At 39.9% G+C, this 24,151-nt stretch overlaps 3 protein-coding genes and 3 long non-coding RNA genes across 8 annotated transcripts in view; 4 read left to right on the forward strand and 2 right to left on the reverse strand.

Moving 5' to 3' along the window:
* Positions 1–312: 312 nt before the first annotated feature.
* Positions 313–8,932, forward strand: LOC130687246 (protein diaphanous-like). The gene is given in 18 exon segments (XM_057510388.2): positions 313–772; positions 3,003–3,182; positions 3,356–3,457; positions 3,568–3,764; positions 3,825–4,134; positions 4,244–4,354; positions 4,440–4,675; positions 4,745–4,875; positions 4,932–5,143; positions 5,146–5,493; positions 5,579–5,756; positions 5,825–6,057; positions 6,129–6,215; positions 6,293–6,445; positions 6,528–6,947; positions 7,021–7,267; positions 7,984–8,062; positions 8,165–8,932. Coding segments are annotated over 18 exon segments (3,507 nt in total). The 5' UTR covers positions 313–742; the 3' UTR covers positions 8,418–8,932.
* The window catches only part of LOC130687264 (protein-serine O-palmitoleoyltransferase porcupine-like), a 44,334-nt gene continuing 27,955 nt past the window's right edge, over positions 7,773–24,151 (reverse strand). Inside the window, exon 9 of the mRNA XM_057510418.2 lies at positions 7,773–7,782. The gene's annotated coding sequence lies outside the window, so the exon portion shown is untranslated. The remainder of the gene's footprint in view (positions 7,783–24,151) is intronic.
* Positions 10,376–24,151, forward strand: part of LOC130687298 (structural maintenance of chromosomes protein 2-like) — a 60,937-nt gene continuing 47,161 nt past the window's right edge. Inside the window, exons 1-7 of the mRNA XM_057510458.2 lie at positions 10,376–10,794; positions 10,869–11,006; positions 11,069–11,651; positions 11,718–12,248; positions 12,310–13,263; positions 13,382–13,563; positions 13,648–14,525. Of these exons, the coding sequence (XP_057366441.1) occupies positions 10,477–10,794; positions 10,869–11,006; positions 11,069–11,651; positions 11,718–12,248; positions 12,310–13,263; positions 13,382–13,563; positions 13,648–14,525 (3,584 nt within the window). The 5' untranslated portion in view covers positions 10,376–10,476. The remainder of the gene's footprint in view (positions 10,795–10,868; positions 11,007–11,068; positions 11,652–11,717; positions 12,249–12,309; positions 13,264–13,381; positions 13,564–13,647; positions 14,526–24,151) is intronic.
* LOC130687305 (uncharacterized) lies at positions 15,184–16,124 on the forward strand. 3 transcript variants are annotated; one of them, XR_009420813.1, is made up of 3 exons: positions 15,184–15,471; positions 15,677–15,743; positions 15,807–16,124. It is a non-coding gene; the product is annotated as an uncharacterized LOC130687305 (long non-coding RNA). The 3 variants fall into 3 exon arrangements; XR_009420814.1 differs by having other exon boundaries at positions 15,184–15,350; XR_009000097.1 differs by having other exon boundaries at positions 15,184–15,743.
* LOC130687317 (uncharacterized) lies at positions 17,532–18,983 on the forward strand. Its single transcript, XR_009420891.1, has 4 exons — positions 17,532–17,631; positions 17,692–17,827; positions 18,004–18,144; positions 18,236–18,983. It is a non-coding gene; the product is annotated as an uncharacterized LOC130687317 (long non-coding RNA).
* LOC130687316 (uncharacterized) lies at positions 22,557–23,260 on the reverse strand. The gene is made up of 3 exons (XR_009000113.2): positions 23,005–23,260; positions 22,844–22,943; positions 22,557–22,757 (listed from the first exon to the last, which is right to left on the reverse strand). It is a non-coding gene; the product is annotated as an uncharacterized LOC130687316 (long non-coding RNA).

Consider the following 24,151-nt stretch of genomic DNA (forward strand, 5'->3'; position numbering starts at 1 on the left):
TTTTCCCTGCCGATGCAGTAATTGCTGTTTGAAAGTGTTGTGCTGTTTGAGGCAAGCAGACGATTTCCTTAACGTTTACATAAGCGACTGTTTCTTTTCTCCATTGCGCTGACAACCGCATTAGCACATCAAACCCAGCCTTGTAATTACAATCAACCGCACGATTTCTTTTTTTTTTTTTTTTTTACTTACCCTTTTTATTTTTTCCAATATAACTATGTTTCTTATGGTCTAGTTTACTTTTAGATTTACTTGACAAATGCTGCCATCTAGCAGAAGGAACGCAAACCTGGTGCGCAACAAACGAGTTATCAACCTCTTGGCAACGCCGGAATTCAAGAAAGATGGAGCAGCCGTTGTGACAACTGTTGGAGTTGTTTCGCTCCTTCTGACACGGAGGCGCTTTCAAACTTTCAACTAGTTAGTAGAGCTGCTCGCGCATACGCGAAGCCGAGCTCGATTCAACAGGAGAAGTGTGCTTGATTCTCACTTTCGTCCTTCGTTTAGTGTATCAAAATTGAAGAGACAACACAGAGCAGCAGAAAAGTGCTTTCTTATACACCACTCAAGGTGGAAATTTTGTGTGTTTGGTGACAACGCCTGTTGCTACATCGAATCGCCTATCAAGATAAAGTTGAACTGTGACTCTTCGTGATAACCCGTGACCAATGAACCGGTCGTTGTGAAGAGCTTACCCTTATTCTGACACCGTCGTCGTTGAAGGACGTTTCTGGCCACCAGAATGTCGAGGCAGGACAAAAAGGGCAATTTTGTAAGTATTCTACGAAAACAAATCCTTCCACTCCAGCCGCCTACTCAAGCCACCTGGTTTTGGAGGTCTAAAGCATCTGTTTTCTATCACCATTCTGATCACCCTTTCTGTTTTCATCGGGGAGAGAGAGTATGATGAATGACATGAAATGACATCACACACCTGTGCCTGCCACGCAGACCTGTGTGTGTGTGTGTGTTGGTGTCTGTTGTTGTTTGTCGGCCACCCACCTTGCTGAGGTGTAGCTATAGCATTTGCAGCCGTAGTATGTCAGTCTTGTTTTGGAATCTGGGGCTGTATCCATGTTTCCTATACATTTTGTTTGCCAGTGCTGCCCAACAGATCAGTGAACTCCATAATAGCCATAAAGAGGAGGACGCCCGCTTCGGAGAAAAGAGATAGAGAGAGAAACTCAGAAATGAAACAATGCCTGACATGGGTGAGTAGGTGGATAGGAGGGAAGGTGGTGAGGTTGGGTGGGGGCCGAAGAAGGCCACCGACAAGGAGTGGCCACCGTTCGTTTTTTTTCTTCGCCTTCTTCTTCTTTTATTTATTCTATCTTTTCTTTTCGAGCGCGCCACTACGAGACGAAAGAGGAGAGCATCTGTTTTGCATGTGAGCGGGTGACGTCATTTCCCCGACGAATCATCCCGAACCGTTTTCGGCAAGGTGCCAGCCCCAAGTGCAAACAAATGCCTTTTCCCGACAACACACAAGACCAGAACGCATCCGGGCTGCCGCTGTGGCTGGCTCGCTTGAGCAGTTTCATTAGTAGAAAACGCGTTTTATTTTCCGACTTTTTTTTTCTTCTTTTTTCTTCTTTTTTCTTCTATATTCGTTTTATTTTCTGGGTTCCCTTTCTTCTTCGTCTTCTTCCACCTACGTGGTTGTGTAAAGGCACAGGAAGAGAGAAAAAGAAATAACATTAAGAAAAGAGTCTCGGAACACGAAAATAATAAAAGGAAAGTCTGTTTATGGAATGGTACTGTTTGGGCTGATGATTCTTTCGTCTCGGAGCTGCCGCCGGCGAGGCCAGCAAGCACGAGAAAGAACTCCTTCGGTTGTCGTGCGAGCGCGTGAGCGTGAACGGACTACGAGCTTTCCTGGTTCTCGGTCCCCCTGATGGTTTTCTTTTATTCTGAATGCCCGTTATTTTTATTTTATTTTTGTCTTCGTTTTCTTCGTTTGTTGTTATTTTCGATTTAGGAGACGGGACTAAAAAAAAAAATGGGAATCATGAAAAGGGAGGAGACAAAAAGGCAGGAGGTTGTCGGTCCATCAATGAAAGAACTTGTCGTCCCGTATAGAGCAGACGTATGCACACATGCCGCATGTGTGGATTGCGCGGCTTGGGTCATCACCTGCGCACCATGCCGACGTCGTTTTCAACTTTTGTGGCTTTCACGGCGAGAGAGAGAGAGAGTCCTAGACCTAATCGGTTTTTTTGGGACGTTGGCCTCAGCTTTATCAACGTTTTTCGTTCAGCCCTTTTTTTTTCTCTTCTCTCTTCCGCGTCTGCAGAAGGAACTAACATACGAAGGGGGGCGGGTGTTCATTGCCTCGTTTTTTTTTTCTTTTCTCTTTTTTTTTTTCGTATTTTCTATTCCATGATACTTATAGAACTGTGCAGTGTTAGGATAGAGAGTCCATAGCCAAAAGGGGTTTTCAATGTACTTAAAAATGACGAAGCGAACAAGAAGTTTGAAAGGTTTGTGGCCGACTTTGAAAGTTTTCTCCCCGCCACCACCAACTGATCGGCTGGCTTTTTTTTTTTTTTTTTTTTTTAACTTCTTCTCTTTGGCTCAAATCTTTTCTTACATCTGGCCTTCTTATGTATTCCGGAATTTTTGCCCTTTTGTTTTCTCGCAGCAGTGCACAAGGTATAAAGCGATGCCAAGTATCTGGCGTGTACGTTGTTCAGGACACAGTTTTGACCTCCTTTTGCCCTACTCTCGTCTGCTGTCCGATCTCTAATTAAAGCGACGGCACGTATCCCGTGGTCAATAAATAATAAGTCTAAATATTGTTGGAAATAAAAAAGTTTTACTCATTACCATCCCTTGTTGGATAGCTCGCGGAGAAAGGGAAAGGGCGAAACTTGTTTTCAACGTGATTTTCCTTTCTTAAACATTTTTTTACGTCGTACTTTGCTTTGTATAATAAGTGCATGTCCTCATTTTCATTTAAGCGGAATGATTTGTTGACAATTTTCCATTTTGTTTTGTTTCAGCTGGACAAAATGGGCTTCGGCTGGTCCAAAAAGTCCGGACGGGGACAGATGGGCGGCGCCCCCGGGACACTCTCCCGTCCTCACTCCGAGGTCGACTTCTCCGAGATGGACGAAAATGCACATATGGCCATCGACAACATGAGCGAAGACGAAGTCAATGCCGCCTTCGAGAAAATGCTGGTAGGTGTCGAGTAAATAGGCAATTTGATCATAATCGCATTTTGGTTCTTTATTTTTTCGGACCGGCTTATAGATTGTACGCTTTGATTTTATCAATTTTATTTATAACTGTGTTTTTCTTTTTTTTTTGTTCCCTTTTTGTTTTCATTGTTTTTGTGGCTATCTACCTACAGGATGACATGAATTTATCAGAGGAGAAAAAAGAGCCGTTGCGATTGCAGCCAAACTTTCGCAAAAAGGAAATGTTGGCCATGCACATGAAGGGCACAGTCCAGGTAACTTTCATATCTATCATCTGACATCATTTTTTGATTTTGTGAACGTTAACTGCCAATGGAAACCTATTTGGTTTTTTTTGGTTTTTTTTTTTCTAATGCGGGCGTAGAAACATCGGAATCGATTTGACACACCACAAGATTACATATTTTATCTGAGCAACCCGGACTTGAGCGTTCACAAAATCTACACCTGCATGGAGTCATTGAGAATCGCCCTGACAAATAACCCTCTGACGTGGGTCCATGATTTTGTCTGCGAGGGCTTAAACCAAGTTCTGACTATCCTCAACGAATGCTACAGAAGGTGCTTTACACTTAAAACTTGCGTTTCATGCAAAGATGACGTTTGAATATTATTACGCAGGGACCAGAGATGGGACAGGGTCCAACACGAGTGCATCCGGTGCTTGAAAGCTATTTCCAACAACAAAGTCGGTCTCAAGAAGCTCTTTGAACACCGAGAGGCGTTGACTCTTCTAGCCCGATCCTTCGTTCCGTCCTTACCGGCCGTTATGGTCGAGGCCGTCAAGCTGATGGCCGGTATCTGTTTGGTGCCGCCGGAAGGACACGAGCGTGCGCTAGAGGCCATTACCACCAGTGGCGAGCTGAAGAGCATCTCCCGCTTTCAGCCCATTATTGAAGCGCTGTCGAATATGGAGAATGACACACTAACGGTGAGCGGAAAGCACCGGAAACCCAACCTTTATCTATTCATTGCGAAATTCAATCACTCAGCGTTAACTCCTGCGACTCACGCTATCCTTGCGCGCAATTTATTCATAGGTGGCTTGCGTCCAGCTGATCAACACCATTGTGCTCACCCCAGATGATTTGGACTTTCGACTACATTTGCGTAATGAATTCATGAGAGTGGGCCTCGCCGATCTTATCGATGTAAGACCCAATATCCGCCGCTGTTATCCTTGATTTCCTTTATGAATATTGATAAATCTCCCTACTAAACATCCGGCTTTTATAGAAACTGGGTCAGCGGGACAGCGTGGACTTGCAGCTGCAGTTGAAAGTTTTTGAGGAGCACCGCGATGAGGATTTCTACGAATTTGCCCAGCGTTTCGACAATATACGCATGGATCTGGATGACACTGTGGAATGTTTCGAAGTACTTCGCAACTCTGTTGTAGAAACGCCCAGCGAACCCTTTCTACTCTCTATTCTCCAGCATTTGCTTTTCATTCGGGACGACCCCAATGTCAAGTCAGTTCGTATTTTTATTCTAATCAAATGGAAATTTATTTCATTATTATTTTTATTTGCTTTTTAAAGGGTTTCGTATTACAAACTCATCGAAGAATGTATTGCTCAAGTCGTCTTACACAAGAGCGGATGCGATCCGGATTTTTCTGCTACAAAAAGATTTCAGATCGATGTAGAACCTCTTATCGAAACCCTTTCTGGTAAATAGTTTGTAGCGCCCGGTGCATTAAAGATTTTTAATTCTTTGGATTCGTAGAGCGTGCAGCGAAGGATGGAGAGCCTAGGGTAGATGAAGTCAATAAAAAATTGGAAGAAGCTCTTACTGCTAAGCAAGAATACGAAGCCAAATTGGCGGCAGCAAGTCAACGGATTGCGGAGCTCGAGAGCTATTTGGCTGGAGGCAAAGGATCGATGCCTTCCAAACCTCCTCCCCCTCCCCTAGCTATGTACGGTGGAGGTGGCCCTCCACCCCACCCCCACTTCCCGGAATGGGTGGACCTCCCCCGCCACCTATGCCAGGTATGGGTGGTGGACCTCCTCCGCCACCGATGCCCGGCATGGGAGGGCCTCCCCCACCCCCAATGCCCGGTTTCGGCGGGCCACCCCCACCTCCGATGCCAGGCATGGGTGGACCTCCGCCGCCACCTCCGCCTCCTGGAATGGGAGGGCCAAGACCTCCACCCGGTGGAATACCAGGGATCGGTCCTCCGCCCGGTATGCCGGCTACACCGCCCAGGCCAGATATTCTGCCCTTTGGTATGAAGCCCAAGAAAAAATGGCAGTTGGAAATGCCTCTGAAACGAACTAATTGGAAAACGGTAAAAATCAAACGCAGTAGCAGAGAATCGAAAGCATTTGGTTTCTTCTGTTATTTGACGACTTGTCTTTATTTCTTTGTGCTAGATTCAACCGCAAAAACTCTCTGAAAAGGCGTTTTGGGTCAACGTGGAAGAAGATCGGCTTGAATCGCCCGATCTCTTGGATGGCCTGAGCGCCAAATTCTCTTCCAAACCTCCTGCCAAAAAAGCACGAGAAGGAGATTCAGATAAGCCAATGAGCAAAAAATTCAAAGAACTAAAAGGTATTATACTATTGATGCACTTCATGTGATTCGTTTCTAATTCGATTGAAATTGAATTCATGATTTAGTGCTCGACGGGAAGTCTGCGCAGAATTTGTCGATTCTTTTGGGTGGGTCTCTCAAGTACTTAAGCTACGATGACATCAAGCGAGCAATTCTCCACTGCGACGAAACGGTGCTATCCGACAGCGTTTTGCAGCAATTAATCCAGTACATACCCACGCCTGAACAGCTGAAGAAACTCGAAGAATATAAAGAGCAATACGATAACTTAGCCGAAGCGGAACAGTTTTCTGTTACGGTAACAATTGGAAATAGTGCTCACCTTACTTGTGCTAAAAAAAAATGTCCGTGTCTCTATTTTTATAACAGCTGGCAAGTATCAAAAGATTAGTGCCACGCCTCAAATCCATCAGCTTCAGACAACACTACAATGAGATGGTCCAGGACATAAAACCAGTAAGGACCGTATTTAGAAAACCTGTTTGCAAGGAGAAATTCGTTTTATTGCAAGGTGCCTTTTCTAACTCGTTTAGGATATCGTCGCTGCCACTTTGGCATGTGAAGAGATTAGAGATAGCAAGAAATTCGCCAAACTGCTGGAACTTGTTCTCCTAATTGGCAACTACTTGAATACGGGAACCAAAAACGCCCAAGCTGTCGGATTTGAAATATCATACCTTCCCAAGGTTAGTCGATAACAATAGCCTACCAACCACAAGCTAAAAATTAAAACGTTCCATTTTGTTGGCCCTTACTTTGCTTTTATAGTTGACTAGCACGAAAGATGCCGAGAATAAAACGACGTTGCTCCACTATTTGGTAGACGTGATTGAAGAAAAGTTTGCCGACATTCTCAACTTTAGCGAAGAGGTCGTCCACGTTGACCGGGCGTCCCGCGTCTCGATGGATACGATCCAGAAAACGCTGAAGCAAATGGATAGCTCCATAAAGAACTTGGAGACTGACCTAAAGAATGCCAAAGCAGCCGTGTCAGAAGAGGACAAGTTCTTGGAAGTCATGGGTAATTTTGCCAGAGATGCTCGTGAACAGTGTGACGTCTTGCAACGGATGGGCAAGAAAATGGAAAAGGTCTACTTGGAGCTGGCTGAATACTTTGTATTTGACCCGCAAAAGTATACCTTGGACGAATTTTTCACGGACGTCAAAACTTTTAAAGATTCGTTCAACGTAATCGAACTATTATGGATTGATTTGAAGCTTCGGCATGTTAATATGATTCTTCTGTTTCATGAAATTTTAGCAATGCTACAAAGATAATTGCAAGCTGCGTGAAACGGAAGAGAAGATCCGACGAGCGCGTGAAGCCAAGGAGAAAGCCGAACGGGAGAAACTTGAACGCCAAGCCAAAAAGAAGGCACTGGTCGACATGAATATCGACGACGATCAAGAGGGCGTTATGGACTCTCTGTTGGAGGCTTTGAAGACTGGTTCTGCTTTCTCCAGAGACCAGAGACGGAAACGAGATCGACCCCCTCGTGCGGTCGGAGGTAATTTTCATCAGATTTCGTTTTTTATTTTACACATCACATTTAGAGTTCGTTGCGGTCACGTAAGCACAAAAGACGTCCGTCTAGTCGGTTGTCGAGTTGAAGGTTTTTTTCATTACGAGTTCTGTATAACATAACATTTCGTTTCCATATACCCAATCGTTGCTCTCCCCCTCCTGTTTATTCCTGTTGGCAACGGCGCAGACCGATCCAACCGAGTGCACAACGGGTAAGAGAACCCCAAAAGTTACTGCATATAAGTTCAAAATTGGAATGATATTATCCTACCCAAGATGGCACGCCGTAACCAAAACGCTTGGTTTATCCCCCGCCAATGGTCGGTGTATGGTGTAACTTTTGTTTGATTTATTTTTATTTATTTTTTATTTTTTTTTCGTTTTCATTTTTGTGTGTGCCGTTGTCTTTTTTATTTTTTATTTTTTTTTTCCCGTGTTAATATTATTTTATGTTTTGCTGCTGACTAGCCGGAACAGTTTACTTTTAAGGATTATCAACTCAGATTCAAATAACGCGTCAAGATGCTGCCGCATTTATTTTAACAGCTTTCGACACATTTATTCATTTTTTACCACAACTTATCGTGTTTATTTAATCCATTGATAATCGGCTTGCAAAATTCAATTTTATCTGCATGAGCTTTTGAAAGTTTGCGTTGATCTGCAAAAGGAACTAATATATTTTTACACCTCATCTAGCGGAACGCCGTGCGCAAATGAATCGCAGCCGGTCCAAAGGAGCACTCCTAGAGTCCCCTTCATCTCGGGAAATGAAAGGGTATTGAACCAATATTTACTGTTGATCGTCCCAAAAATTTGTAGTTGTTGCAGGATTTCATTGATGAGAGTCACATTTTTCTCCCTCCAAAAATGTTCACAGGACATTCGGTGACGATAGACCTCTAGCTCCGGTCATAACTGATGATTTGACAGATGGTCTGACCATGAAAGCGCCTCGCCCAAGAAAAACACGGAACAACCTTCCACCACCAAAGTTCGACATGGCTGCCGAGTTACTTATGAGTGGAGGCCGAGAAAGGGAAGTGAAGCTCAATAACGGAGGTGGATACGTGGCTGGCTCTGATGACGGATCAGAGGCCGATCGACTAATGCAACGATTAAAAGCGCTTTAACAAATCTTGTCTCCCAGATACTTGCTCCATTCCACTGCCAACGCAGTAATAAGTATTTTTGTTCCAAAATCTGAAGTTTGAACGCTATAATCGCGCCTTGTTTTGTGCTGTACATGTTTCCACAAACATCTCTATCTGCTTCAGAAAATGTGCCATTACGTTTGTTCGCTGTGCGTCGCTATCATTCCGTGAGATCTTCCAAAGGGGTTGAATACTGGTCTATGGGCATTGGATTTTACTGGGTTCTCATTTCATCTTTCCAGAGCCAATTCGGGCGATTGACGAAGTGAGCCCATAAATGTGAAAGACCTTGATTTTAACGTTTGTCGTCAAAGCTGCAACCATCCTTGCAGTTGGGACTTGGGATCTTGCTGACGTTTGTGTATGTAATATATGCCTGCCTATCAGTCTCTTAACTTTGTTACGCCTTGGTTTGAGGCATTCGGTTCACATCGAATATGCTTCTGTTTGCCTGCTGTACTAAAAAAAAAAAATATGACTATGATTTATCATGACTGGAGAGAAGTTTAAAGTTCACGATTCTGTCTGGCGTTGAATTAACTTGATGATTCAATGTAAACAATTGTGCTCAAACGCCGAACCAAGAATGCCCTTTTTTGCTTTTTTTTTTCAGTGTTGCTCAGCAAGAATGGATTCAATTCGCATCGCTCCTTGTTAATTCTCACCATTGCTTTTTCACGAGCCGGAGCAAATAGTTTTATTTATGATTTTTCTACACTTTGGGCTATATTTATTCGTAGATAACAACTGAAAATTCCTTGTGTAAATAGATATGTACAGTTGTCTGTCTGGTCGTAACAACATAAAAATATGCAATACATGTCGGACGATGTTCCATGCTGAAAAATATTCCCTATTATGGATGGAATATTAGTCAGTCATCAAATGTATTTTACGCAGTTTCGCTAAGGCATGTGTTACACTTCTTTGCTTAAAACGGGTGGGCAACAGCACGTAATCCGACAGGCAAGGATAGCGGATGCTTTGCAAAATAATATTAACTAAATATTTTTTACAAAAAAAAATATTTAAATAGCATAACAACTAAGATTCGAACCCGTGATATCAGCACGACAGCCGCATACTATGCCACAGCTCTACATTTCAATGTCTTACTACATATATAAGCTACGTAATTGAATGGGTAACGCACAAAGCTAAGTTTGTTTGGAATGTGGCACAATGATTATCACCCTCGCTTTGTATTCTGTCGGTCCCGGGTTCGAATCCCGCCACCTCCAATTTCCAAGACCTCCCTTCCCTCCATGCTCTCCTCCCACCACCCTCTCCTCCCTCCCACCTCCCCATCATCATTCAAGACTCGCAAGATTCAGCTTCTTCATTACAACGGATTCTCAAGATTCTTCATCTCATCGGATTACCCAAGATTCTTCATCCTCATCGCTTTGACATCATGACAAGAAAGAAGAAAGAAAAAGAAAAAAAAAAAAAAGATAGAAGAAGAAAAAACGAAGAGCCATGCCTACTATAACGGGGCTAAAAATGGCACACTTAAAAAAAAACACGCACACACACACAAAAGACACGTATACAGACACGTTTCATATCGATCTGTAGTACCGTTCACTACATGTTGAAAATCGACCCACAAACTGAGGTAGAGAAGAGGTAATCGGAACTCGTAGGTTGTTCGTAAGTCTCCCCATGGCCACTAGGTTCATGGATGCAGGCAGCTAATCATCGGGTAATGTGACCCTCCTCGATACTAAAAGTTTTGTTTTCCGTGCCTAACACCAGTAGCCTAACGCAGTAGTACAGTAGTGCGGTAAGCAGGCTAGTGTTTAAAAAAATAATGTATGTTTCTAAGCAGTTTCTAACCAACTTTTTGTTTCTTAAGCGCAGAGGTAGTGAGACAAAGCTTCACATTTGCGTATTTAAAAATGAAGACCCGTAGTAGGCAGCCAAATGCAGCGGTTAGAAGCGAAGAGAGTGAGAGTGAGCGGGAAAAAGATTGAACGAGTGCTTTCTCATCCGATGATTGTTTTGTGTGGTTGAAACACGCAAGTTCATTTACGAAATGTATGTGAAGTCAATGGTAATTGATGGTTTCAAATCCTATGGCCAAAGAACGGAAATCAATGGGTTTGACCCTATGTTTAATGCCATAACAGGGTTAAATGGCAGTGGTAAATCCAATATTCTGGACGCTATATGTTTCCTCCTTGGAATCACAAACTTGAGCCATGTGAGAGCTATGAATTTGCAAGAGCTAGTTTACAAAAGTGGACAAGCAGGTGTCACAAAAGCAACAGTTACGGTCACATTTGATAACAAGGACAAAAAGCAAAGTCCGATAGGTTATGAACATTATGATGAAGTCACGGTTACTCGACAGGTATAGTACTCTTTCTCTATTTTTAGGATATTTATTGTGGATTCTTTTCAAAGTGTGTTTTTTTATTATTGTAGGTTGTCATTGGTGGAAAAAACAAATATCTCATTAATGGGTCCAATGTTCAAAACAATCGTGTTCAGGACTTTTTCCGATCGGTTCAGCTGAATGTAAACAATCCTCATTTCCTTATCATGCAAGGAAGAATTACTAAGGTGTGTATAAATTAGAGTTCTTTTATTGGTTTCTTATCTTTAACTGACTTTTGGGCCTCCAGGTTTTGAACATGAAACCACCTGAAATATTGGCAATGATTGAAGAAGCTGCAGGAACTAGAATGTATGAAGCAAAGAAACAACAAGCCATTAAAACAATTGAGAAAAAAGAAGAAAAGATTAAAGAGATCAATGATATTCTTTCCGAAGAAGTTACACCTACACTTAACAAACTGAGGGAGGAGCGAACTCAATACTTGCAGTTTCAAAAAACGGAACGTGAACTAGAACACCTGAACAGACAATATGTCGCTTATAGGTTCTTGAGCCTTGAACAAGCCAATGCCCAGGTCAAAGAGGAATACAATGAGCTTCAAAAAGAAAAAGAAAATCATTTCGCTGCTGGAGAAAAACTCAAGTGTGAAATTCAAACATTGGAAAAGGAGATTCGCTCACTTCAACAACAGCGAGATCAAGTTGGTGGCCAGGAGCTGGTATTGCTTGAAGAAAAATTGCTTGTCCAAGAAAAAGCCGAATCGAAAGCGCAATCAGCTGTTAAAGTTCTAAAAGAGAATATTAAAATAGAAGAAAAAAAGAAAAAAGAACTGAAAAAGAGTCTTGCTGATGACACTGCTGCTCTGAAAGGTAAAGGGTTACAGGGTTTATGGGAATACATGATTTTTTATTTTATCTTGTATTCTGTCATAATAGGCAAGGAGGGAGAAGAAAATAAACTTGGCGAAACGTTTGAAAAATTACGTCAAAGGGAACAACAGGATACCGAAGCTTTGGCGGCGGCCCAAAAACGATTTCAGGAAATCAGTTCCGGTCTGTTGGCCAGCGAGAATGGCGCAGCAGCCACATTACCCGAAGAACTTATGGCGACGGAAAAGAACGTTGCACAAGCTGAATCGCAACTTAAGCACTGCGAGATGACCGCTCAGCATCTAAAGAAAGAATTAAAGGTGAAAATTAATGAAATGAAGAAGTCAGAAGCTGATTACAAGAATGATGCGCAAACCTCTAAGCATCTTGAAAATGAAGTCAAGAAGCTTGAAGCTGAACTCGGAAAAATTCACTACGATGAGACGCAAGTAGACAACCTCGAACAGCTGCAACGAAGTTTGAAGCCTCAACTGCAATCACTGCGGGAAAAAATCGAGTCATTTGAAGCACGATATCCCCAATTGAACTTTCGGTATACGACACCTGAAAAGCAATTTGACGGATCTGCTGTGAAAGGTTTGTAGGAGCAGATAGCCTATAGTTTTGTGTTCAGTTATAATGTTAATTGTTTCAATAGGTGTTGTGTGCAATTTATTTGACGTTCCGGATGTATTTTACGCTACTGCGCTGGAAGTTATTGCTGGCGGTCGGCTGTACAATGTTATTGTTGACAATGACACTACTTCAAAGAAACTTCTTCAGAAAGGCCAGCTCCAAACACGTGTCACGTTTATTCCGCTCAACAAAATCCAAGGCAAAGCCATTGATGATCGAACAACAGCAACTGCGAAAAAAATCGTTGGCAAAGAAAATTGCCACACCGCTTTATCTTTGATTGGTTTTGATCAAGAACTGACCCCGGCCATGCAATACATTTTCGGAAGCTCCTTCGTTTGCAACACTATAGAAGACGCGCGCAAAGTTACGTTCCACGAGCAAATCATGCGGAAGGCGGTCACTTACGACGGGGACATCGTTGATCCAGGAGGTCTTTTAACTGGTGGAAGTAAATCAACAGGTCCTTCGCTTCTCGCTAAATTGAACGAATTGAAACAATATCGCAGCGAATTTGAAGAAAAACATCATCAATTAAAAAATGCTGAACAAGAGCTTCACGTTATGGAGCAAGCATCAGGGCAGTATCGAACACTGAAACAGCGCTACGATGTGAAAAGACACGAGTTTGAATTGCTTCATCAAAGACTGCAGCAAACGCTTCACCATCGCCAGACACAAGAAGTTGAGACTATGAAGGTCGAATTGGAAGCAGTAGAGCAAAAAGCTGTTGAGTGCGCTGCCATCATTAAACAAGGGAAAACAAAAATCAAAGAGTTAGAGGATCAAGTGAAGAATGCTAGTAAAATTCGAGAAACTCAGCTTAAAGCGGCTCAGGCGGAACTAGAACGCTGCAAAAAGGCAGCTTCCATGTCGCAATCCAAATGGAAAGAACACGCCAATGAAGCGGATTCGCTTAAATTAGAACTGGAAGAACTTCGCAAATTTATCGAAACTACTGATATTCAGCTCAAAGGTATTAATTTTTTATTTTTCTCTTTATTCCTTGTCTTGTGCGCCGCTGTCAACAATAATTATATTTTTTCTTCAGCTGAAATTTTGTTTGTTCAATTTTTAATTTCGTTTTTATTTAGAAACCGAAACCACATTAGCGAAGTATCACGAAGAAATGAAGAACCTGAATGAAACTCTAGCAGTAGAGCAGGCTAATGTTCAGGAAGTGAGACAAGAAATTGGGGAAGTCAAGGAGCGGATGGCGGCTCAAAATCAAGAGATCTCTAAACGAATAGCAAGCAAAGAGCAACGTGAGACTCAGGTAAGTTAAGCGAGTGCTTTTTTTTTTACTCATGTGAGAATCTTCTTTCACATTATTACGATTATTTGTTCTTTAAATCAAAAGGTGAATGAAGAAGAATTACTCATGAAAAAATTAGAACATCGACTTTCTAAAGCAAAGGACGATGTCAAAGATTCAGAAAAACGAGTCGAAGCAATGCTGGAAAAGCATCCATGGATTAGCGAAGATCGACATCATTTCGGAGTAGCTGGCTCCAACTACGATTTCAACGTTATCAACGGTGCAGAATTAGGGCAGCGCGTGAACAAGTTTGAAGAGTCGATGAAAAAACTGGGGCGACATGTTAACGTACGATCCATGACAATGTTGACGCAAGCGGAGGGCCAGTATAACGATCTGATGCGTAAGAAGAGGATTGTAGAAGATGACAAATCGAAAATTGAAAACGCTATTCTGAAATTGGACGAAAAGAAAAAAGAAACTCTTCAAGTTGCATGGGAGCAAGTGACTAAAGATTTTGGCTCCATCTTCTCCACGTTGTTGCCCGGAACGAAAGCCAAGCTTCAACCCCCAGAAGGTCAAACTGTGCTGGATGGTCTCGAAGTCAAAGTTGCTTTTGGTGGTGTGTGGAAAGAAAGTTTAGCCGAGTTGAGTGGTGGTCAAAGGTCCTTGGTCGCACTTTCCTTAATCTTAGCCATGCTGTTGTTCAAACCAGCACCGATCTATATTCTTGACGAAGTGGACGCAGCCTTAGATTTATCTCACACTCAAAATATTGGAGTTATGTTAAAACAACATTTCAAACAGTCACAGTTTATCGTCGTGTCTTTGAAAGATGGTATGTTCAACAATGCTAACGTCCTGTTCCGCACCAAATTCGTTGAGGGCATGTCAACGGTTAGTCGTCTGGCTCAGCAGACTTCTGCTTCTTCCCATTCCCGCCCTGGAGAAGATGACGAATCTAGGCCCAAGAAACGAAAATAAAAAAAAACTATGCTGAATAAAAATCGTAAATTCGTACCTTTTTTAATTTTTATGATTTTCTTCATAAGTGATTCAGTTTTTGCAGGTTAATTTCAAAAATTTTAAGGCCAATCGAAAAATATAGTTGATTTCCGTGATCAGCGTTTGATTCTGAATCGAAATCATGTATTATGAGAGAAATTTGGATAAAAATGAAAAAAAAAAAAACGTACAAAACGCTATCACATATTGGCGCACTAGCATTCAGCGCAATACAGCATACGTATTCGGTCCAAAGTGGAAATTAAGTTTAATTTTAAACGGGCAAAACGTTCGCTTGTTGGCGTTGCCTGCCCAACCTAGCAGGGAAGCAGGTAACGGCTAAATATGTTTGTTTCGTTATCAAACCGAAGCAAATTATTTTCATTTCTTTCTTTTCTTTCTTTTTCTTTTAAATGTAGGTGTCGCTGGCCATGGCTGGTTGCCACTGGTGACAGTTTACGGGTCGTTGTCATTTCTTTCTTTTTATATCTTGCATTTTGGCTTTTGACTACGGATTATATGGATATCCGTTTTACCCAAAAAAAGAAATATATATCGGCCTTTTTTTCTATTTCACTGCTATCGCCATCTACCGGTCAAGTCGAAAAGTCGGGCTTGTTTTTGTCGGGCTTATTTTTTAAAAACCTGTCCAAACTGTATTTCCAGTAGATGGCGCTGCAGTTTCATCAGCCTCTAGCGCCTGAAATCGAACTATTATTATTTTTTGTTGTCATGTGATTCTCATTGTTTACTTTGTTTTTACGTTGACAACGTGTATTTGAGTTTCCCTCGTCTGAACGGTATCGTTATTTCTGTTTTTTGTTGTTGTTTTTACCTCCACCGCTATTATCCATGTGCAAATATTGCACTGCTTCGTTACCTAAACGAAATGTCAGCCGTTGCACTTGGGTTTAGAGTGAGGTAATATTAACATACTTTTGGAAAACCAGGTCTCATGTTGTATCATTCTGGGTAAAGCCAGTGTTACAAGAAGAACTGTGCATGATATTAGGTGAAAATTGATGGCTTTTGTTTTTTACAACCAAAAGCCAATTTTCAGGATTATTAAGATGATTAATTACTACTTTTACATTTGCAACATGTTAATCTTATTCTGCTTTATTAGTAGGCATATCCAGTAGTGGAGTTAAAAGTAACAGATGTGTTCTGTTGTGTACTCTGCACATATTGTGGTTTGTTGCATGATTTTATTACTTTGTGAATCAATGGTAACTTATTTATTTATTTAAATGCAGATGTTCATGCCTGCATATTAATGCAAAAACTACATGTATAGCAGTAATTTCCCAATACAACAAAATATTCACAGTCTGTAACAGAAGATTTTTTTGTTGGACCTTCAAGAAATTCTAACAAGATGTGCTATTTGCTATCAATATTCCGCAAGAATTGGATCTCCCGTTTACTTTTTCCGGTAATAACCATATCTGTTCCACTATCACCTTAATTCTGATGGCTATCAAATTAAGGGGATGGTTTTGAAACATTTGCTTCGATTATTATGTGTGGGGTAGTGCTTTGAAGTGGTATACAGGTCGTACCTTAAAACTGAACTTTAAGAACTTTGAAAGGCCATGTTATGTTAATTTACTATAGCTTACGTTTGAAATTACGCAGATCTTTTGTAACTTGTAAAGGAGAACATAGTTCATTTTTTAAATTTTCGAAATTTTAACTTTCAGTATAACTTCCGGTTTGAAAATGCCTAATAACTCACTATCTGTTGGTCTGAATGAAAAAAAGAACCACATTTTCGTAATCCTTGTGAAATTTGGGGTCGAATCCATGTGTCAGTAAGAAATCCCCGAAAATCGTCAAAAATCGCAAATTTCCCTGAACATTCTTGTTCATGAAAAATCGCGATTTTGGCCCAATTGGACTTTTCGTCAAAATAGGTCAAACACACCTTAAATTTCACGAGAATCACGAAAATCATATTTGTTTTGTTGTGGGCCCAGTATTTCTGGAGATATAGGCTATTTCTGGTCACTTCTGGTATTTTTTTTTTTCAACTTGGCAAAAAGTAAAAAATGAACATTAATATTCCAAACATTTTAAGCATTTTGATCATAAATGAAATGGGGTGGCGGCTTTTTTCGTGTTTGTTTTGCTATTTCACTATTGGTTGATCGCGCTAGTTGCATATACTTGTAACACTACTTCGTTAACAGAGACTACTAGCATTATGTATCACACTAAAGGAAAGGTATACCTGATAAGTATAGATCATAGTATGAAGATATACCTCGTGCTATTATTATAACCTTATCATTCACGGCCATCTGATGTACATCAAGTTTTAAAAATCAGCCCGACTTTTTCTTCTTTTACGTTACGCTGTAGGGCCATGCCTTTATATCATATCATACGTATATCATATTTCGACAGCAATTTCGATTTAATATGGCCCTGCAGGTAAATACCGCAATGCAGTCCCACGTTTTCCAGTTGTCACTTTCCTAAAAAAAAGACATTCAGCCACCTATGGGGCGTTTTCTAAAGTTCAATTCGATGGATCGTTCGTTTTTTAAAAAACACGAAATCCAGGGCAGGCCTGTGTTTTATTCCTTTTTGTCATCATGTACTATATAAGTAATCGATAAAATGTCATTTCTGGCTGTCACATAATTATGGCAATCCGTTTTACCCAAAAAAAAAAAAATATCGGTCTTTGCTTCTGTTTCACTGCTATCGCCATCTACCGGTCGATTTGGCAATCCGTTTTACCCCCCCCAAAAAAAAAAAAAAAAAAAAATATCGGCCTTTTTTTTTCTGTTTCACTGCTATCGGCGAAAGCAACCGAAACAAATGCCAAAGGTGAGACATGCTGGAAAGGCTTGATACAAATGTGTAGGCGTAGTTTTGGAATTCAGAGGTGCTAGCTGGCTGTTTGGTAAAACTTCAGTTAAATTTGTTTTCAATTCAATATTTTTTATTTATTATTTGTGTCATTACGCAAAGGATTGGGCCATCCAGGCAATGTGGATATTCTGCCATGTACATGATAACCTAGGATATAAACCTAGGATTCTTCGTCAACATGCATGATGTTACCCTCTGGTAATGCTTTTCCGCTGAGTTTGTTTAGTTTTTAAATTTTAATCGTCAATGTCGTATTAGCAAACTACTGTTGACAGAAAAGCTGATACATTGGGACAATGGTTACAGCAAGTGTGATGAATAAATCACCATAGATCAGTTGCCTTGCCTTCCCAATTGCAACAAAGACGAATCATGGAGTCAAAAATATTAAAAGGTGGTACTATTTTAATTGATATATCGCTAAGTGCTGGAATTCATGTCATCCTGGAGAGGACTAAAAAAAAGAGATGTATCCATGAAGCAGTTCATTAGTCATGTCCCAAATGAATGCCTGCATCAACAGCAATTTTTCCAATGCTAACAAGGATTTAATGGTTTTGAAAATCGTAGGCGCCATTTCTAAATCCCACCTGTCAAAAGATTTGAATGCAACAATTTTTATTCTGAACTGATGCCTACCAAATTCTTTTCCCATAAAATGAGGTGATATGAGGTTATAATGGAAATTGCTGTTAAGACTGCCGAGACCAGGTACATTATTTACCTTAACGTTTAGTGATCAAAACAACCAATTTTGTAACCTTTCTGTTTTTTATGGTGCATGGAACGTCCAATCGGAAAGCCCACGGAAGATCTCTGTGGCCAAGACGAAGAATTCTTCCAAACTTTCGTATTCAAGTTTTGGCCATGGTGATCATTTGCAACTGCATAGCCTTTTAGAAGCTCCTGCCAGGAATCTACAGGAATATGGCAGATGATGGATTTATGTACCATGTAAGCTATATCAATAAGAATGTTTTATGCTTATCTATGTTTTATTTTCTTAATTTAGATTAATAGCAACAGTGACCCTGCGAAGGTTTCTGGTTGGGATGTGATGACGAAAAGTTATAATAATTTGAAGTACGGAATTGAATTTCCCTCCATCAGCCGCCTGTGTATTCCCGCGTATTATGGTATTAATTATTTAAAAACTGAAGTGCATATCTGGGCTCCCTTCCTTTCCGTAGCCCCGTTTCCCCTTGACTCGTAATAAGCCCGTAGGGGGTCATGCCCCTACTGTACGGTAGATATAAAAATAACATATACCGAGGTTTGGAGGGCTCTGGCCGGAAAGGGGACGTGGGGGTCCGCTTAGTCCGATGATGTGTTCACGGAGGGCGACGTGGCTATCCACAAATCCGAACTAAAGGTTAATCGCTCCAGTAAAAATGTTCCAAATCTTCGGCTCTTCTTCCGGCTTCTCTTAGCCAATCACCGGGTAATCTCCCCGGTGGGTCAACAAGGCAGTGTCTCCCCCTGCCTGGGTTGACGGCAACTTTTGAAAGGGCTATTGTGCCTTTTTAAAGTTGCAAAAATAATCTAATGTGCAGAGAATTGTCAATAAAATTTTTTGTTATGAAATATTTTTTCCAAAATTTGTTTCTTTCATTGTCTGTTTTCGCACATTACATTTATCAATTTTTTTTTTATTTAGCTTTTATTAACCTTTATTGTTTTTGCCACCTTTGATGGTAAGCATTGTTTCCATTGGTTTATCGTTTATCAGCAGCTTGTCCTATCAGACGTTGTCCTGATTTGGACTTGTAGGAATCGAACGGTGATGTAACGCTCACCGTTTGAAGATGAATCTACTCTGTTAAGTATTCTGCGATATAACACCATCGGAGCCATCAACTGGCAGTTGATAAACATTTGTAATGGTACATGCAATGCACTGTAGATCTCTAATTTTTATTGTTAATTTTCTTGGTATTTTAGAAGACTCATCGAGGTTTGATCCCTAAACATTCGGCGTGCTATGCCGGTGCTCAACGGTTGAGCTGTAAGTCATGTTTATTATTTCATTGTGTCTAAAACGACAAAGTTGTTGAACTTAAAAAGAAATTGAAGACCATGCAACTAGTATTTATACAAGAATAAGTAACTGAAGTTCATAGCGGTAATGGCTAGTTGGTAGAGCGTACGTATGCGGTGCCGAAGGTCTTGAGTTCAAACCTCAAATAAGGCGACATATGGAAAGCGAATGGAAATTTTTTCCAATGAAAATAGATTTCCTAAAATAGACAATAAAACGAATCATCGTTATATATGTGACTCGTGGCTCAACGGTTGAGCATCGGCGAGGTATGCCGAAGATCTGGTGTTCGGTCCTCAAAAGAGTCAAGTTACATTCTGATATCATAACAAATTCATTCGTGAAAATTCCGTTCATATGAAACCTTATATGAGTTAAGTTAATGATGTTTAAGTAAAGGTGTGTAAAATCAAAATCGCAAGGGAAACCATACAAGTCAATTTATCAATTTGAAAAAAAAACAATAATTTATTTCTTCAACCATTAGAGCAAACATCTACGTACACTGTCATTACATATTTACAATCATGGGATTTGAACCCTAGGTACGCAGCTAACTTTCCAATGCTCTACCGTTGAGCTACAATGAATGTAAATTAAAGATCTATATCTTCAACACATTAAGGTAGCTATAGCGACGAGTCAATAGAAAACCAAATCCCAATGGGGGGATATAGGGGGGCAGATGCCAGAAAGGCAAGGCATCCGCTTCACAACTCGAAGGTCTCTGGTTCGATTCCCAGTCATGTTTCCGATTCCACAGGCTTCCTACCTTCCCAGGTGTCACGATTCCACGGGGCCAGTCGAGTTGGGAAACTTCGTGCGAAGCACGTGAACGGATATTTTACTAACAGTTAATCTTGTAACCAGTAACAAATATTTAATAAATAAGTTAAGTTCCTCTTTATTGAGTATTGAGAAACTTGTATATTTATACCACTACTACACAACGGGTTTTAACCGGAGACATTAAGTTCTTTTTAGATCGATAATAGTAATAGATAATTAATCCAATATTTAGATAACGTTTGTTCGGTGCTTGATACAGTTGATAGTATATGCATTTGCCTATATGTTGTTTCAACTGAAACTATCATTTTCATTCATGTGACTATTTCGGGAGTTGAACCCTCATCTTTTGGCACACAATGCCGATGCTCAACCACTGAGCCATGAGTCTTGCAAATAATTTAACCATTTTCCCATATATTTTAAAGATAACCTATTTGCACAAGTAATAATACTATAGTGCGCCCCAACGCAACTTAATATTTCCGTCTTAAAATGCATGCTATAATGAAATGGATTTCTGGTCAAGCGAAATTTTGGATTCGATATTTGAATTTAAGTATATATTTCATTGCTGTTTTTTTTTTACTCTGTTGGGTATCGATCCTTTATAATATAGCATGCGATGACGATACTCAACCATAGAGCCACGAATCTTGCATCTACATTAACTATTTTTCCATGTCTTTTGAGGGAAACCTATTTGCATTTGTAATCATATTCTAATGCGTCCAATTCACAATATATTGATTGATTATGTCCACATCCACATCGGACTACACGGAACATTTCTCTGATTTGACTCGAACTCTAGACTTTCGACTTCAGTAGGCAGACCCTCTACCTCAGAAACTATGTGTTTTACATGATTTCAGACTGATTTACAGATAGTTTCACAAGCTTCAAAAAATAGCGTAGACAATTTCATCAGGATCTTTTTTTTCATCATACAATATATTTGTTCTAAAGCACAGACAGCCAAAATCAAAGGTCATGGTTTCGTATACTAACTGAGATGGAAAGTAAATGTTTTAGTTTTAGTGCTAGCGATAAATGTATGCTGTAAGTGACTTTCTATGTTCAGTCCAGAATAGAACAAATACATATCTTGCAAATTGTTTGCATACAGTTGCTAATAGCTAAAAAGGCATCCTACCTGTATGTTGGTTCTCACAAATCTCAAATATGGGTCCTTTTACTCACATTCCCTAGAAATAATTCTTTCTAAAGAACACAGATGACAGATACTTATGGACTGTTATAATACTAATTTTACCTGTCATGCATTCTTCTTTTAGAATGCTTTCAGGATTAATAACAGCTGCACAACTTCTGAATTACAATTGGTAAATGGGTTGGATTTCATATTTGTTGAAAACCTCAATACTGAAATCAATCCTCTAAATCCCAGATATATTAATCAGCTAAAAAAGATACAAATTTTTTTATTGTCATGCTATAAAATATTGTGATATAAATAAGGTTCTCGTCTAAACTTATATAATACATGAGATAGTAGAAAGCTTGGGTAAAACTTACGTTCTCCTGATAGTCAGTTTCACTATACGGTTCTTTCACCATCAAAAGTTTGCTATATATATCTTTAATTTTGTTTGTTTGTTTGTTTTTTCCTGAAATTTCTAACGCAAAAACAAGCTCACTATTTACCGGGGTACACGACAGGTTAGCTGAGAGTAGAACATAAGAGGGTTCTCTAAAAGTCCGCAACGAACGCCACGAGTAGTGCTGCCCATATCTGCATTTTATTATGGCAAAATTTTAAGCCCGACCAAATAAGCCCGGGCTTAATTCGTCGGGCTTAAAAATTTTTTCTTTAAGAACTGATACTCATCGGAATTGATTGAATATCACAGGTTATACTCAAAATTTAATGCTGATTCCGGTAAAATTGCTATTATTTCATTAAATTAATCATTTTTTAAATAAATCAAATATTTGACGCAATGCTAGCGTGCCATTATGGTACACCGCTAGCGCGATGCAGCCGAAAAAAATTTTAAGCCCGACTAAGTCGCTACTATCGCCCAACTAGGCGATAGATATCACCAGCAAAGCGAAAAACCAAATGTTAATACTCAGCCGCGATGGTGTGTGATCGGTATATCCAAAAATTACGAAAGGTGCCTAGCATGTGAATTTTTTTTTTCAAATCCACGTTCCAAGGCCTGAAACACCGTAACAGCACCAATCACGGCAGATCTACAATTAAAGAGCCAGAGGATATTTTATTCTCTGTAATAGAATTGCCTAAGGTTATTCTTCTACTCGAGGTCACTGCAAAAGGTCAAGGTAGAATGTGAAACATACAGCATATACGCCGTCGCGTATATAAGGACGGCAGGTAGAACAGCAATTCACAGTCATGCAAGTATCATTCTTTGCAGCAGTACTTCGTCCGAAGGCCACAGCAGGAAGTCCCGTACTTTAAGGTATGTAGGGTCTGACTTAAATTTCTTTACTTCATTTGCCAATTTTACTAGAAAATAAGTAAAGACATTGTTGAGTAAAAGCTAAAACCATCTGTGTACGCAAATGCACACTTATAATTTTGTCGTTTTATACCATTGATATAATTTCTGTTATGCGATGTGAAACCATAATTGTTATTGTGCTTGGTCCAGCAGTGCAGATTATTTACATCAGTGTACTTTTAGATTGGCATCTAAATAAGAAACATGATGAGAATTATTGTTTTCAAGTTGAAGTATCAAAAGACTAATTACCTTCATAATAGATTTGATTGTGCCACTAGCATTTCTGGTATAAGAGTTGCCAACAATATGTTATTAGATGTTGGATAAGTTACAGGCAGTCAGTTAAAAGAGGAGAACATTGCATTGATGATGACCAGGGATGTTGAAACTCATTTAGAATGTTGCCCCCATGGTTTCTTCTCACTTCATGGTTTGTCCATGTACTGTTTTGTAATTCACAGCATCAGACACTATAAAGGAGCAACACTTCAAAGAATAATATGGCTCGTATCTGCATTAATTTAAACTGAAACTTGTAAATGGAATTTGTCTTTGCTAAGAATTCTTAATATTTAAACATTTATTATAATACATTAAACAATAAAAAATTGAGTAAGTTTTACAATCTACTGATCAGATCACAACACTCTTGTTTAACCATTACGTGTTTGTTTTTTAAAACTTACTGTTTGTTTTTTTCCTGAGATATCTGAAATAGAAATGGTCAGCTGAGAACAGGACATAAGAAGGTTCTCCAAAAGCCCGCAACGAACGCCACGATTAATGTGTCCCATATCTGCTTTAAATTTTTTTTCTGGTATTAACACACCAACACAACAACACCAAATTCAGTTCAGACCAAGTTGTGTATTTGTCAAACGCAAAAGGGCAGCACGAGAGATGAGACGAGGCGCAGACGGCTATAACGCAAAAGAGGATTTAGGAATTGTAAGGTTGAGTATGCGTTTCGTCCCCTATGCTTTTTCAGGTTATGTAACGGATCTTACCATGATGGGTTTTCTTATTCATATTTCATTAAAAATTCCGTTAATTAATTCATATACATCTGATTTCTGTGAACAGTAACATGAGAAATTTCACTTTGTTTTAACAACACATTGTCTCCCACAACTGAACCACTTCAGTCCCATTTTAAATAAAATTCAGTTTAAGTCATGTTATTAATCTGTGAATTAGTTTCAAAATTAAACTATATTAAATTAATTTTCATCAATTTCTAAATCTTATTCCACCCATTATTCGTGCCACAACTCGTGGCGTTCGTTGCGGACGTTTAGCGAACCTTTTAATTCCTTCGCTTAGCCAACGTTTGTTATTTCAGTAAAAGGTGAGCTCGTTTTTGCGGCACAAGTTTCAGGAATCAAAAATTAAGATT

This window comes from Daphnia carinata, chromosome 4 (genome assembly GCF_022539665.2).
Source record: "Daphnia carinata strain CSIRO-1 chromosome 4, CSIRO_AGI_Dcar_HiC_V3, whole genome shotgun sequence".
Taxonomy (NCBI): Eukaryota; Metazoa; Arthropoda; class Branchiopoda; order Diplostraca; family Daphniidae; genus Daphnia; species Daphnia carinata.